This window comes from Dendropsophus ebraccatus, chromosome 2, assembly GCF_027789765.1.
Source record: "Dendropsophus ebraccatus isolate aDenEbr1 chromosome 2, aDenEbr1.pat, whole genome shotgun sequence".
Taxonomy (NCBI): domain Eukaryota; kingdom Metazoa; phylum Chordata; class Amphibia; order Anura; family Hylidae; genus Dendropsophus; species Dendropsophus ebraccatus.
The window spans coordinates 124,556,210-124,573,280 of record NC_091455.1 but is presented as its reverse complement, the minus strand read 5'-3'; the positions used below and the strand labels follow the sequence as shown (position 1 = coordinate 124,573,280).

The following is a 17,071-nucleotide window of genomic DNA, read 5'->3' as shown; positions in this document are numbered from 1 at the left end:
TTCATGCTGATTTTTTTGTATATATCGGGCATGCAATAAGCGTTTCTGTCTTGTCTGTAAATGGTTATTCTAAACCTATCTAAATACCTAATGAACCAACAGCAGACACATCAAAAAAATGTAATAAAAAGTGATCAAAAAGTAGCATATACGCAAGCAATAGTAAAAGTTGTAATACAACAGCACAGAAAAAAAATGTATATATTGGTATAGCCTTTCTCACTGCTTGAGAAAGGCTTGTTTATGCCGAAATGTTGCAAACTGGTGTGATATTAAAATTCCACTTCACTTTGGATGTGCTGTCTCTTCGTTTCTACTATATACGCAAGCAAGGTACCGATGGAAAGATCAGATCATAGCACAAAAAATTACACCTCACACAGCCCCACAGACCAAAAAATAAAAACGTTATAAGGATGGCAATTTTAAGGAACATTTTTCGTTTTTTTAAAGTTGTAAATTTTTTAAAAGCAGTCAAATAAAATAAAAGTTATACAATACATATACAGCACATATCATTATAATCGTACTAACTTGAGGAACATAGATAACGTCAGTTTTATCATAGGGCAAACGGCGTAAACACGAAACCCCCGAAATGAAAACAAATTGCTTTTTTTTTTTTTTCAATTTCACCACGCAAATTTTTTTCTAGTTTTGCAGCATATTTTATGGGAAAATTTACATCTGTCGTTGCAAAGTGCAATTGGTTTCACATACAATAAGAGCTCATGTGGGTTTGTAGCTGCAAAAATGCAGGCACATGGCCTTTTTAATCTGAGAAGGAAAAAACGAAAGCGCAAAAGCGAGAATGAGCCTGGGAGGCGTTAGTAAATCAATTAACAAACTTAGAGAAGTAGCTACTAAGTGGTAAAACTGCGGCTTATTTGTTTCACAGCATAGGAATGTGAATGCTTCAAAAGTTTTGTGCTCTTCGTAGTGTCAGGAATCTGATCTCAAGTTTCCAACCTCTGAATATTTGTCCTTCCTCTTAGCAGAAAATAATTTCCATTACTATAGCATAACTGCCACATAAATATCCATCAGTCCCCCCTAGTTGAAGTATCTTTCTTCCCTAGTAGCGTTGCTGAAACAGAAATGTGATGGCATTCTTTTGCTGCTGAACTATGTACCTTGTATGAAAAGGAGTTTAAGTGTTTACCATTCAGCATATATTGCCACCAGTTTAGGTATTTCATGAGCTACACAAGTGGTCAAGAGCACAAACACCTGTCGGCAGAAATACTTTTCCTGTTTGTTCTTGGCGGATATTTTCCTAAGAACATGTTATGAAGTGGTGAAATGTGCTGCACATCCTCAGATTTAATACCGCAAAGATATTCATCTATTCCAAGTGAAAGAATAATGAATCTGGCAGCTCCATTCCCCGGGTAAAGCCTATCAAATTAGGATTCTATTCATGCAAAGTAGGAATTGTTTCCCAAATAAACGTGTGTATGGCCTTTGTCACTTTGAGCTCTCCTTTTTCTATATCTAGATGCATCTTTTGACACACTAAAATAAACCAAGCTTTACATTTGACCGAGTAACTGAAATAGTAGGTATTTCGGCTATCTCAGTGGCACCTCTTTCCTACATAATAAGAGAATCTGTCAGAAGGGATACCTCCTGTATCACGGATTCATGCAAGTTCTTCTGGCAGTATCATAGGGCAACTCTGTCTAATTGGATGAGATTTGTAAGTCTTCTGCATAAGAAGGATTGTTCTATTTGTGGTTCAGTTACTGGACATCTATTTTGTCATATGCATTACTATTATAAAAAGGTAGTTTCAGTAAGCATAGGAACATTTCTCATTTTTGCATCCTGTGCTTTATTTACTTTTTTTATTTAACCCCTTCCCGTATCAGCGTGTAATTGTACGTCCTGATGTGGATGGGACGTTCAGAGAGGGGTCACGCGGGGACCCCGCTCTGAACTGCCGCAATCCCAAGTGCTGTGTGTAGCCCGGGACCGCGGCTGTTATCGGGCGCAGTCCAATCGCCACACCCGCTAATTATACATTTTAAATGCAGCCGTCAAAACTGACAGCTGCATTTAAATGTATGATTTCCCCCTACCCCTGGTGGCGATCGCAGAGGGGAGATCCCTTCTCCTTACTGAGCTGGGGCTCAGCGTCGCACTGACACTGACACTGCTGCAGACCAGACTAATACAGCAATGATTTAATTAATCACTGCTGTATACAAGGGTGGTGGCATCCTGGAGAGCAGGTATACTCTGACTTTGGTAATACTATTGTGGTTCAGATATGGGGTTGGAAAGGTTTGTTATGGCCAATACAAGGTTTATTCTCATTTAGAATGTCATGCACTAAGCACTTAAGACCTGATCCCAGTGTTCTTTTATATGAACTGCTTTTTTCATTTGTTATGTGACGCATAATATCTTTCTAGGATTGCCATCTTGTTTTTGTAGTGTGTGATTCATTTTTTGTATTTTTATCATGCTTATTAAAATTTATTGCTACATCACTCAATGTTTGTTTTTCGGTTTAACATTGCTGTATTAAGTGTACTGCAGTGATCTCTATGGGAGATCACTGCAGTAATACTGAATGACCCTCAGGGGCACTAAAAGTTAAAGTATAAAGTTTTTTTTTTAAGTGTTTTTTAAGGCTGGAAATAGAGCAATTTTAAACACATTGGTTTTTTTTTAAAGATTTTTATTTTTTAAAAACAGTCAGTTAAAATAAAAGTTATAGAAATAACATATCGTTCTAATCGTACTGATGTGAGGAACATAGATGTCAGTTTTTTACCATAGGGCAAATGGCGTAAACCCAAAACCCCCCAAAATGAAAACAAATTCTCTTTTTTACAATTTCACTGCACAAATAATTTTTTTCTATTTTCACAGCATATTTTATGGATAAATAAATTCTGTCATTGTAAAGTACAAATAATGGCGCAAAAAATAAGGGCTCATGTGGCTCTGTAGGTGAAAAAATGCAAGCACTATGGCCTTTTAAACATGAGGAGGAAAAAACGAAAATTAGGCTAGTCCTGAAGGGGTTAAAACAAGTCAAGTTTTTTACTGTAACCCACTGGGCAATTGTTAAGCTTTAATAATAATAATAATAACATTTATTAATATCATCATCATCATCATACTATCTTTTGGTCTCTGCACACACTTTTAGGCTGCCTTCCCACTACAGGATTTTATCAGGAAAAGACGGCCATCTATTGATAATAGCTGCAAGTAATGTTCATGATCATTATTTGTTTTTGCCTTATCAATGGACAGCCGCCTTTCCCCTGCTTTTTTATGGGTGATCAAGTCAATTGCAAGTTTTATTAAGGAATCATGGATAATCACAGTGCTCACAAAGAGTATGTTTCTTTCTTTCACATGATTAACACACCATTAAAAACCAATAGGTGAACTAATGTGAACAGAACCTTAAGAGATGAATAAATAAAAGTTTCAGGGATGAAGTAGAATAAAATTGCTCTAGAAATATTTTGCACCTGAACAGACGACCTTTACTGTTAAGTCACCTCATTTAGAGTGACAGTCAAAATTGTAAGGTAACCCTGGTTTTTTTTTTTTTTTTTTTTTTTGCATCAGCCTAATATTAATGCTCCTTTAAAGCATTTCTCCACTAATTACCTTTTGTAGTGTAATAAATTAAATGTACACCATCACAAAAAACTTTAAGATAAGCAAGTTAAAGATAATGAGGTATAAATTTAAAATTTCAACATCAAAGGGGTTGGCCACTTTACAGTAAATTTTTAAGAGTACAGTATTAGTAAGTGTACTCGCAGCCCTTACTGACAGCAGCTCCGTTTGTACCTCATAGAGCTAAAATCACAGTCCCCTTCTCCAGGCTGGGCGGCCCTGCTCTGTGGTGATTCTGTCCATAATATGGCCGACATGGAGGAACTTGTGACCATGCCCCACACCCAGTGTCCTCCATAGGCATATACAGGCTCAGTGGTGCATACTGGGACTCAGGGCATGGTCACATGCTCCTCCATGTCGGCCATCTTATGGACACACTCCCCACAGAGCAGGGCAGCACAGTCTGGGGTAGTCGGATTTTAGCTCTGAGGTACATAGTGAGCTGCTGTCAGTAAATGTTGTGATACTTGTCAAAGGGGTTCTACTAGGTACTTGCCATGCAGGGCTCCCAATGTTTTACTCTATTCCCTTTTTCCTTTATGTGAAAAATAGAATTAGTGTTTGCTTAAAATAAAAAAGGAATGTTTCCTCTCTTATGCATTTTAGAGATAATTTCTTCTTCAAACTGCTTAACTGTTCACTGTAATGACCAGGGATGCCCAAGTTTTTGCATGCCACTGTACAGGGCTGTACCGCTCACATAGATGCAGAGCACCAAACCTCTCACACCTCTTCACCTCCTCCCCAGTGTCATGAAACATTTTATAACACCGTGAAGAGGAGGTAGGACTGGTCATAACAAAGGATATGCAGTATGCCACATGTCATTCTGTATATTGAGATCCATCATCTCTAAAACAGTGATATGTAGAACTCATTTGTATTCAAAACTCCGGCCCGCCACTAGGGGAGGAAACCCCCCTCCGCTCTGACGTGGCTTTGGTGCTCGGTAATAGACTGGCACCATTGTGTGGGAACCGGCCCACAGTTCAAATAAAGGACTTTGGCATCCCCGTGCCAGCGCCGGTCTGTTCATGGTAAAAACAGAAAAGCAATGTACCGCTGGTACGTTCGCTTTAAGATCTACAAAGAAAGGGACATTTTTCAGGAGGGTTGTACCAGTTTGGGTTTGACTGTTGAGTAGTTAATACAGTGTCTGCTATGGCCCTAAACTTTGCTTCTACATGCCTCCTAACTTATACTATTCATGTGGAATTTATTCTTTTAAAAACCTAAATATAAAACATGGTGTTGGCATGGGTTACACCTACAGCACTGATGTCTTTATAATATCTCATGTTGTGTGCAGTTGTCTATTGCTTTATCAAGAAACCATTCACTTTGTTTTCCAGATTTTTTGAAAAGACCACTAGAAATATATGTCCGAAAATTGAAAGTACCAGTACATGTAATTCGCATGGAACAGCGCTCAGGCCTGATCAGAGCCAGACTGCGAGGTGCAGCTTCTTCCAAAGGACAGGTCATCACATTTTTAGATGCTCATTGTGAATGTACGTTAGGATGGCTGGAACCTTTGCTGGCACGAATAAAACATGACAGGTAAATGTTGTTTCACTTTTCCTGATACTCTGATAATCTGGAGGGCCTTCGGCACTACACAATTCCCAATTTAGCTTTGGCTGCCCAGGCATAATGGGAATTGTAGTTTTGCAACAGCTAGAGGGCCGTAGGGTTCCCATTAGAGATGATCGAACCGGGTTCGGGTTCGAGTCGATCCGAACCCGAACGATCGGCATTTGATTAGCGGTGGCTGCTGAACTTGGATAAAGCCCTAAGGTTTTCTGGAAAACATGGATACAGCCAATGACTATATCCATGATTTCCACATAGCCTTAGGGCTTTATCCAACTTCAGCAGCCACCGCTAATCAAATGCCAGGGCAGGGGCCAGCGACTGAATCCGCAGCGGCCTTTACGCGCGTATTCTGTAGTGTGCATGCACCCTAATGGTCTATCAACTGCTGACTAGCAGAATGAAGATGCCTGCAGCTGTAGTGTGTTGCAACTTAGTCCAATTTATATAAATAGAAGGAACCAAAACCTGTAACCATTCCATTTGTTTCAGCGGTCTTCGCTCTGTACTCCCCGATTGCACGGTGACTCAGTGCTACAATTCCCAGAATGCATTTATTTCCTTCAGTTTTCCATCCCGGAAATCCACCTTGTTTTCTCCCCTCCTACAGCACTACTCTTTGCTGCCAGTTACCTGCCCAATGCTGTTGCAGAACATCTATTTTCATTGCAGACTATTGCACACCAGGGAGGTTGCAGCACTTGCTGCATTTAGTGCAGGGCTAGAGGAGATTCAGGCAAACTTTCTGTGACATTAGAGGATATTGTGTTTACGAAGAAAGGGTGGAGCCAGGGAGCTGTAGACAATACCTATTTTTTAGTTTTGTTAGTACTATATACACTATTTTATTATATATCTTGGGTGATTAGTTTAATTTAAATACAGTTGTCTGATACTGAAATACTAGGACGTAAGTTCTCAGCAATCCAAGTTGCTTTTGGCAGTGTCAAATGTAAGGCTAGGTGCACACAGCCTTATTGCTTTACTTCCCAGGTACACGTTGGCATTCTATCAAAAAAGCAGATGCCGGTGTACAGCATTGTGCACATTAGCAGGTCTGTTAACTTTAATGGTTGGAATGTAGTAAGCTAGTGACTATGTTAAGCCTACGTCCTATGCGCACACATTTATTTTGCTGTATTTAGTAATACAGTAGACAATGCTGATGTGCTCAGCAAATGTGTATGTGTGAGAAGTGAACGAGTCGGGAATGTAGAAGGTGACTCAGGACGCCTCGCATATCAGAAATATCCACAGCTGTTTAAGCTAGTAGCTAGCCATCATAGTAACTTCGCTGCAGGTTTACTCTAGCAGTATTCTGTACAGTAGACCGTGGCTCCGCGCAGGTTGGTTGTTCAGACGCAGATTACCCAGTTGGCGTACTGTAGACAGACTAAGGAGGACTTGAGTGGAAAAACTAAAACCCTTACTGTCCCAAGTTTGAGGCAGAGTTTTGTTTGTTCAAATAAATTGTGCCGTGAAGAACTGTATTCACCTCTTTATTCTTCGCCTACATAGACACCTGCTAAGTGTGTTCAGGCCATTCATGTAAATAGCCCCGCTGTTGTGCCCTGTAGTATACATCGGCATGCCGTTTTGAAAGGATGCTGATATATACCTGGGATGTACAGCAGTAGTGTTGTATAAACCCAGATAGACAAATGGGACCTGTAGGCTATGGAGTAGGATTGGCTTCTAATGTGAGCTTCCTGATATCATGACATAATTGTATGAGAAATGTCAGGCATGGGTTAAGTTATATTGGCTGCTTAGTCCTGGGAACTGTACACAGTTTTAGTGGCCATTGATAGTTATAAATCATTCAATTATTATTCCCTTTACATCTATAATACTAGTCTTCATGTTATTATGTGTTTTTGTGTGTTATAGCATATATATGCTATAACTTCTTTAAATAAAATGTTATCTGTATGTGAATGGCTGGTAATTTGAAAATTCACTTAGCTGGATGGCATATGTTAGCCGTTAAATAATGAAAATTGAATAAGTGCTTCTTAATGCACTTCTCCAACAGCATAGAATAGATATAGTGTAGAGGAATGTCTGCGTAGTCAGAAAGAAAAGAGCGATCAATGGTTTGAGCTCATCAGAGCACTTCACCATGTGTAATTAAAGAGAGCCGTTATATAGTGGACATCTCTGTCAATGATCTATTCTTAAAGGTGGACTTTGAAGTGGATTTCTTTCTTAGTTGGTTCACATCTATCTAATCAGTGGTCTCCAATCTGTAACTCTTCAGCTGATATAGGAGACTATTGTTTTATTGCATTGTTGTTTAATGTGTCAGAAAGGGTAGCATAACAATAGTGACATTATTAACAGTAACAGTCATATATTGTGTATATGAACATTTTTATCAGACCAGTTAAAACAGAACAACTACCTAACCAGAACTTGGATGTTAAGGCCTCAGCTCGGTAGCTAGAACAGTTGACTTCCAGCACTGAGATCCTGGTCTCAAATCCCAAAGACAACATCCGCAAGGACTTTGTACGTTCATGTATGTGTGGGTTTGGAACTTTGGTTTTCAGCTAGGTGAATTTAGATTGTGAGCCCTAATAAGGACAGGGACTGATTTGAGTGATTACATTTGAAGCACAGTAGTATATGTTGGCGCCATAAAAATGAATAATATAGGATTGTGACCTGTTGCTTGTCATGGTAACACATCCCTGGTGAGCGTCGTATACAGCAGAATCTGCAGCTTTCTTACAAAAGACCTCATGCTGGGTTCTACTTATTGGGAAATGCAAACTTAACCCCTTAAGGACCCATGATGCACCTTTATGTCATGGGAGCCTGTCACTTAAGGACCCATGACGTACCGGTACACCAGTGAGTCTGGCGATGCTATGAAGCGGGCTCAGAAGCTGAGCTCACTTAATAGCACGTGGTGGCCAGCTGCTATTAGCAGCCAGGCCCTTACCGCAATTGTGTTATGGCCCACGGTTAACCTCTGCTGTGCTGCAGCATTTAAAAGTCAGTGACAGGAGCTGCACTCCTTTCTCTGTCCGATCGGGACCCCCGCAGAGTAATGTGGGGGTTACAATCATTCTAACTTACTGCCGTTGTTCTCTTACCATCCTCCTGGCGGTCAGATCGGTGCATACAGTCTGCCACAGTCAGGCTCTATGCTTTGATCACAGGTAACACTGATCAATGCTATGCTATGGCATAGCAATTATCAGTGTTACTTAACGAATGTAAAAATGTTAAAGTCCTCTTGGGGGACTTTAAAAGTGTACAATGAAAAATGTTAAGTTTTAAAAAACATGACACAGCCCCTCCCCCAATTAAAGTTTAAATCACCCCCCTTTCCCATTTTACAAATAAAAAACGCACAAAAATAAATATATTTCATACCGTAACATGCATAATTGTCCAATTTTATTAAAATAAAACAATATTATTCCCGCACAGCAAATGGAGTAAACGAAAAGCAGACAAAAACGTCAGGATTGATGATTTTTTTTTTTTAATTACATTTTATATTTTAACAAAAAAAAATAAGAAGTTATCAATACATCTGATCTACACAAATATGGTACTAATAAAAACTAGAGATCATGGCGCAAAAGATAACAACCTATACAGCCCCGTAGGTAAAAAAAAATAAAAGCGTTATAGGAGTCACAATAGGGCCATTTTAACCATACCTATTTGCATAAAAATGAAGTTTTACTGTTAAAAAAACAACAAAAAAAACTGTAAAACATTAGAAAATCTATTTAAACATGCATATCGAAGTATTCAGAATAAAGATATGTTGGTTCTACTGTAAAGTGCATTATGTAAACACTGATACCCCACAAAATTTGCTGAATTGCATTTTTTTCTTTCCCAATTTCACCCTATAAATAATACTTTGGGGGTTTTGTCATTAACTTTATAGTACACTGAAAGGTACCATTACAAAGTACACTTATTTCTGAAAAAAACAAGCCCTTACATGGCGCTGTAGATGGAGTTATAGCTCTTAGAAGGCGAGGAGGAAAGAACAAAAAAAAAAAAAAAAAAACATTTTGGGCTCTGTCCTTAAGGAGTTAAGGTAACGAATTTCCTGGTATAAGTGAAGTAAATACTTAAAGTTTGTCTGCTTTACTTTTTGTCTTTAGTGCTAAAGTGAGGCTATATGTAGATTTCTGAATAGATCTGTGTTTTGTAGAAGATGAGGGGAGATTGTAATTGGTGAAATTCTACCTGTGCTGAAAGCTTGTTGTATACAAGAATACCATCTATTGATTTTTAGCTGATCCAGACAACACAGTGTGACTCTTCCTACAGTCCGAATATTAAACTACTATACAGAAAGTATATTTGCATTTTGTCTGAACCAGATCTCTAAAGCATTACTTGTTCTTGGCGTGTTGCCGCCCTGCAGCTGGAATCAATACGACAAGGTTAGAATTACACGCCTCCTTGTCCGTGGTATCATGGATTTATTCTTATTTGACAATGAGAGCTTAACCTGAGCAAACTACTTCTGAAACTTACTTGTAATCATTATTAGCAAGGCTTGAACAAAGATCACAACTGCTATCAATTTTAGCTGCAAGCTAACGCTGTTGTATCACCGAAGGACAAGTGGCAGTGACCCTGCTTGGGAATCGGACTACATCTTTTTTGTTTAAGGGTACAAACACACAACACACCGCATACGCAGCGTATTTACTGCTGCGATACGCAGCAGATTAGATCTAAATAACTGAACACAGCTGCGTATCTGCTGCGTATGTGTTTGTACCCTAAGGGTGCCTTCACATGTATCGCTGCGTATTTATCGCTGCGAGTTTCCCGCACATAAATCCACAGCGATACTGATTGCTATAAAGTCAATGTATCTGTATTCTCGCTGCGTGTTTGGTGCAATTTTGGTGCATGTTTGGTGCGATTTTTACATGCGAGTTTTGATTTTCGCAGGAGAGTTTAACACCACCAAAAAACGCAGCTACTTTCGTGCGAGTTTCATGCGATAAATATGCAGCAATACGGTATGTGTGAAGGCACCCTAAAAAGAAGAGGTGTATGGGAGTTCCTGAGTCTTATTTCTGCATTCAGAGTCCCTAGGCAGTCTATAGTGTCTGGCTCTTAAAGTGCTTTTTAGGTAAACATTTGGGCTTGTTCTTCTGTTAGACATTTTATGAATCAATGAAGGCCTGTTTGATAGGAACCTGTGGCTAGAATTGTAGGTAGGAATTTATCAAGGAGTGTGCTTAGCACAGACAGGGGAAAAGACTAACATTTTAATGCAAACCTCAGAGTTGAGCAAACATTTAGCACCTTTTGTTGTATGCTGTGCTCGCCAAGTGGACAACTTGCACATCATGCAGACTGTACATTGTAGGTAAAATCTACACAAGTACCGAGTGGGCATACATTGAGAGGAACCTCCTCAGAAGCGTAGATGCAGACAGAATTTCAGGTAAAGACAAAACCATGAAAAATAATGCGTTCATGCATAGAATTTTAGTTTTGTTTTTTTTTTTTGCTTGGTTAAATGATGCATAAATGGATACTGTATGTACACAGAAGCAGCCGCATGTAAACAGTCCAGTTTTTTGTTTTTCTCTTTTTAAAGCATTATTACAAATGGGTCCTGCAAAAAAAAACAAAAAAACTGTTTGCATCAGCTTAACTTCAGTTTACACCGTGTTGTCATCCATTTTGAAGGCTGGGTTTATTGGATATAACTGATGACTCAGCGGAAATGTGAACCCAGCTTAATACTGTTATATGAAAGACACAAGAAGCATACAAGGCTCTGGAAAATTAACATTTTCTGATATATGCAGCCTCTAAATATAATACTGAGCAGAAGAGAGAGCCTGCTAACAGCAACAATTCCTGCCAGAATACTTCTGCTTGCAGAGAGCAGTAATATAACTAAACATATACTTTAGGATGATGCTTTCTTATGTATGTAAATATAGATTTCTTGAAAGTGTTGCTCTCTGCTAAATTGACCCTGGTTTCCTATCTGCGAGTTCATCAATGATCAGAACCTGACTGTAGTTGTTGATTATTGCATTGAAGAGAAATTGCAGATCAGAACAGAAAAACATGGGATTAAATCAAGGGTTTCTTTCTTGGCAGTTTACGTAAATCATGGCTGATATCATACATCATTGTATCATTTACTATTTACTACTGCAGAGAAATCTGCAGCAATACCGATTACTGTTAAGGTCTGTGGCACTCCATTCTTTCAGCGGTTTTTTAATCCACTGTGAGAATATAGTGACATAGCCTTGTAAAACTACTAATTTAGCTGCTGTGATGTTAATGATGATAATAATAAGTGGACCATGCTTACCTGTCCACGCTCATGTTTGCTTCTCTGGCTTCCCTGCTTAGTGGCGGCCCGCTCAGCCAATGACTGGCTGCAGCAGGATAGCATAATGATTGACTGAGCGGGAACCTGGAGAAGCAAGCTTGTGAGTGTCAGGATCGGGTAAGCTATGATGATCTATTTAATATTTTTATCAGCACGGCAACTAAATAGTTACGTTTTACAAGGACCAAAATTGACAAACTATGTAAAGTGCTGTGGAATCAGTTGGCACTATACAGATAAAAACAAAAACATTATTAAAAGCTTTATGGCACAATATTCTCGAAATGGAACGAAATCCAGCTGTGGGAGTAGATTGCCTAGAATTTAACCCTTTAATGACCATGGGCGTACATTTAGGCCCCCACTGCCTGTGCCTTAACGCAGGAGGGAGTAAATGTATGTCCTGCCGGGTCCCGGGCTATGGAGTGGGCTCATGAGCTGAGCTCGCCTATAGCAGCTGAGGGCTGGCTGCTATCTGCAGCCAGGCCCTCACCCTCAATGGCAGGCCGCCGCGATCGCGCGGTCACCCGCCATTAACCCCTGGCGTTTAAGCATAAGTGACCAGAGCATCTTCGGTCACTTAGCGATCGGGACCCCCGCAGCATGTCTGTGGGGGTCCCGACAGCATGGCCTGACTACTGGATGTCTCTTACCTTCCTCCGTGCAGTCTGCTTATAGTCTGCCACAGGCAGGCTCTATGTGAAGATCGCCAATAACACTGATCCCTGCTATGCTGTGGCATAGCAGTAATCAGTGTATAGAATCTAATGTAATAATGTAAAGTCCCCTAAGGGGACGTAAAAAATGTAAAAAAAAAATAAAACTAATAAGTTTTAAAAAATGCCCCGAAGTCTCTCCCCCAATAAAAGTGAAAATCACCTGGACACTTCCTGACATGGACAGAGATGGCAACAGAGAACACTGTTTCTGAATGTAAATGAAACAACACTTCCTGCACGACATATAGTAGCTTATAGTTATGGGAAGACTTGATACCATATAACTTTCTGACACCAGTTGATTTGAAAGAAAAATAATTCCACTGTACTGGAGAACCTATTTATTAGTAATCCGTGTCGCAGTGAATTTCATTGCGAACTGGCAGCATGATAATTTTTTTTTTTTTAATAAATAAATGGGTTAGGATGCTTTTACAAGTGTTTTTGCCTCTTTAGTGTTTACCTTGGTTGTCCTGTAAGCAGGACACTGCTGCAGCAGTGAATTTGAGTATAGGCCATGTTCACGCACCGTAAAAAACTACCATATTTTTAATATAGTAATTCTCCATTAAAGAAGAATTCTCCATAATTAAATTTAAATTAATTAAATAATTCTCCATCTGTTCACACAATGTTTTAATTTCACTCAAAAATATGTTTTTTTGTTTTACTGTGTGTAAACCTAGCCTTAAAAGGCAGGATATCCCTTTTAGACTTGCATGTAAAACTCTGGTTTTCGTCCACAGACTATCATGTTATAATAAAGTAACTGTTAAAAAATGCCTAGGTCCTTTTTATCCCTTCAGATTTTAGCAAGAGGATACCACATATATATATATGTGCATTAAGAAATGGAAAAGTTTCAGTATCTTTTTATATTGCAGGTGTAAATTAATATAATCTTTTTATAGTTGCTTACCACATACATCAAGTATTATCTAGAACCAGTGGGGACTCAGTACATGTAAAACATGCTGTTATGCTTTAAAGGGGTAGTGCGGCGATAAAAAATTATTCACAGAATAACACACATTACAACGTTATACAACTTTGTAATGTATGTTATGTCTGTGAATCACCCCCTTCCCCGTGTCCCACCACCCCTGCCCGTGTACCCGTAAGTGTGTGGTGCATTATACATTACCTGATCCGTGTCAAGGCCGTCCGCCATCTTGTGCCAAACGTCATCTTTGGACGGACGACCGAATCCCTGCCGCCGCCCCCCCTCCACCGTGTCATAACTGTGCTCAGCCGCGATTGGCTGAGCACAGTTATGCTCATCCAATCGCAGCTGAGCAGCTGATGACGTGGGGAAGGGGGCGATTCACAGACATAACATACATTACAAAGTTGTATAACTTTGTAATGTGTGTTACTCTGTGAATAATTTTTTAGCGCTGCACTACACCTTTAAGGGTTCATGCTAAGCTGATTCTGTTGCCAGTAATAGTCTTTTACTAAGAAAAGATGAACCATAAAAATAAAAAGCAGATGAAGCATATGCGCTATAGCATGTGCATAGTAAGCTGCCTATAATATCCATATAGGAGATTCACATGCTTATGATCCCATAAAACCACACAAGTGTATATGTTTACTTTGTGAGGAAAAGGGAATAAGCTGCTGCCAGCCAAGGACAATTCTCCTGGGGGGGACAAAGCATCTCTTAATTGTGATCTGTACCTCAAAGGGAACCGCACAGCAGGTTATACGACTCTAAACTGCTGTTATGTTCCTATAGGGCAGGAAATGCTGTGGAAGAAGGTAACATTTTTACCTAAATCTCCAGCGCCATTTCATTAAAGGGGTTATCTAGTGCTACAAAAACATGGCCACCTTCTTTCAGAGACAACACGACTCTTGTCTCCAGTTCAGGTGTGGTTTGCAATTAAGCTCCATTCACTTCAATTAAACTGAGTAGCACCCCCAACCACTCCCCCCTCCCCCAAGCTGGAGACAAGAGGGGGGCTGTCTCTTGAAGAAAGTGGCCATGTTTTTGTAGTGCTGGATAACCCCTTTAAAGGGGTAGTTTCTTTCAAATTGACCGTTGCCAAAGATTTGTAATTAACTTCTATTAAAAAATATCAAGTCTTACAGTACTGCTGGATGTACTGCAGGAAGTTGTGTTTTCTTTCCAGCCTGGGGAGCAGGAAAGGTTTTCTATGAGGTTTTCAACTGCTCTGGACAGTTCCTGACTTTGGCAGAGGTGTCAGCAGGGAGCACTGTGTCAGACTGGAAAGAATACACCACTTCCTGCAGGACATACAGCAGCTGATAAGAACTAGAAGTAATAGAAGTAATTTACAAATCTGGCTTTTGTGATACCAGTTTGGCAGGACTACAGCCCACAGTTCAGCAATCCACCTTGCCTGCACACTGAAGGTGGTGCTCTGTTGTGACAATTCATAAGGAGGGGTGGACTGGTGCACTGGTCCATCCAATTTATGCATTGTATAATACTGAAGATTTAATAACAATGGCGGTGAAGTGCCCCCAGTTCTATGGTAGCATAACAGCAGGTTTGTCTTCTAGCCTTCTGTTAGTTTCCCTTTTAATAGCAGCCTAATAACTTCCCGACACACAAGCTAAATGCATAAAATCCCCACAGGTTGCCATCTTCGCTGCCCCTTATATCCTATAGGCTACGTGCACACGGAGCAAAAGTGGCGAAACATGTTCATTCTTCAGCCTCCCATAGACTGTCATTATGACAGGGAGGCTGGCCACGTAATTCTGCCACCTTTGCTCTGTGTGCACGGAGCCTAACTGCAATCACATTTCTATTTTTGCTATGGCAAACAATATGTGTTTGGATTTTATTAGCCACCTTTAAACGAAATCCAACAAATATTTAGTCAGCTTGGTGCAGCTGTCCTCTAATCCTTGTTCACACGTATTAATGTAACACATAGCTATATTCATTACAACCATTGTCTACTACATACAGCAGTGTCATTAAGCCTTCATGTGAATACATTGGGCTCTTGTAACTCAGTATTACTCCTGCCCGTCATACACAAATTCTAAAAGAAATTTCAGGATATCAGAGTTACATTTAAAATAAGTCATTGAAATAATTGTAGTGACATGGTCAGTTCAGATGCCTAAGATCAATTCTATTTCTTTTCATTCTAGTGGATGTTTCCTTTTTCTGAAATACAATACAAATGAAAATCAGATTGTTAGGAAGCTGCGCATTCACTTAAGTATCTGTATAATCTGTAATGTATTATTTCTCTGCTTACACAGGAGAACAGTGGTATGCCCCATTATCGATGTTATTAGTGATGATACATTTGAATACATGGCTGGTTCTGACATGACTTATGGTGGGTTTAACTGGAAGTTAAACTTCAGATGGTACCCTGTTCCTCAGCGTGAAATGGATCGGAGGAGAGGAGATCGAACTCTTCCTGTCAGGTAAAGCAAGAATTGATTTTTTTTTTTAAATAGTTTTACAAACTAATGTAATTTGTCTATTGTACTGGGTAATTTAGAAAGGATGGTGCAAAACTAGACTATTCATACCTGAGAAGATATAAAGTAGATTTAACATTTAACCCCTTAAGGACAGAGCCTGAAATGGCCTTAATGACAGAGACAAATTTTATGAATATGACCAGTGTCACTTTAGTCATTAATACCTTCGGGATGCTTTTACCTATCCGTCTGATTCTGAGATTGTTTTCTCGTGACATATTGTACTTTACATTTCTGGTAAATTGGAGTCGATACTCATAACAAATCTTTATGAAAAAAAACCAAATAATGTGAAAAAATGTGAAAAAATGCATTTTTCCAACTTTGAAACTTTTTTGCGTATACAGAAAGTGGTTATACCACATAAATTATATATTAAATAGCATTAGCAACATGTCTACTTTATGTTGGCGGCATTTATTAAACTATCTTTCATTTTTTTTAGACGATAGGAAGCTTAAAACATTAGCAGCAAATTTCCAAATTTTCAGTAAAATTTCAAAATCAGATATTTTTAGGGACCTGTTCAGGTTTAAAGTGTATTTGAGGGGCCTGTATGTTAGAAAGCCCCACAAAGCACCCCATTTCAGAAACTGCACCCCCCAAACTCTGCAAAAGCACATCCAGAAAGTGTTTTAACCCTTTAGGGGAGTCACAGAAATAAAAGCGAAGTGTGTAAGGAATTTGAAAATTTTAATTTTCTGTGCAGAGATTTTATTGTAATCCAATATTTTTCATAATTATAAACCTATTACCAGAGAAATGCACCCCAATAATTATTGCCCCGTTTCTGCAGTTTATAGAAATACCCCATATGTGACCCTATTGCGCTATTTGACGCAACCACAAGCCTCAGATATAAGGGAGCGCCTAGTGAATTTCAACGCCTCCGTTATATTTGGTCATTTTTGACTGTACCACTTCAGGTTGGCAGAGGCTCTTGGGTGTCAAAACCTAAAAAACACCCCTAAAGGGACACCATTTAGAAAACTACACCCCTCAAGGAATGTAACAAGGGGTGCGGTGAGCATCTGGACCCCACAGGTGCTTCACAGATTTTCCGAACAATATGGCGTGAAAAAAGAAAAATTTATTTTTTACACTAAAACGTTGTTCTAGCCTTCAATTTTTCATTTTCTTAAAGGGATAAGAGGCAAAAAAAGACAAAAAATGTGTAGCGCAGTTTCTCCCGAGTACAGAAATACCCCACATGTGGCGATAAAGTGCCAAGGGGGCGCAGGACGAGCCTCCAAAGGGAAGGAGCGCCAATTGG

General features: G+C 39.4%; 1 protein-coding gene across 1 annotated transcript in view; it reads left to right on the top strand.

Annotated features, from left to right (window-relative positions):
- The window catches only part of GALNT1 (polypeptide N-acetylgalactosaminyltransferase 1), a 127,894-nt gene that overhangs the window by 91,402 nt on the left and 19,421 nt on the right, over window positions 1–17,071 (top strand). Inside the window, exons 5-6 of the mRNA XM_069958234.1 lie at window positions 5,004–5,211; window positions 15,568–15,738. Coding sequence (XP_069814335.1) covers window positions 5,004–5,211; window positions 15,568–15,738 — 379 coding nt within the window. The remainder of the gene's footprint in view (window positions 1–5,003; window positions 5,212–15,567; window positions 15,739–17,071) is intronic.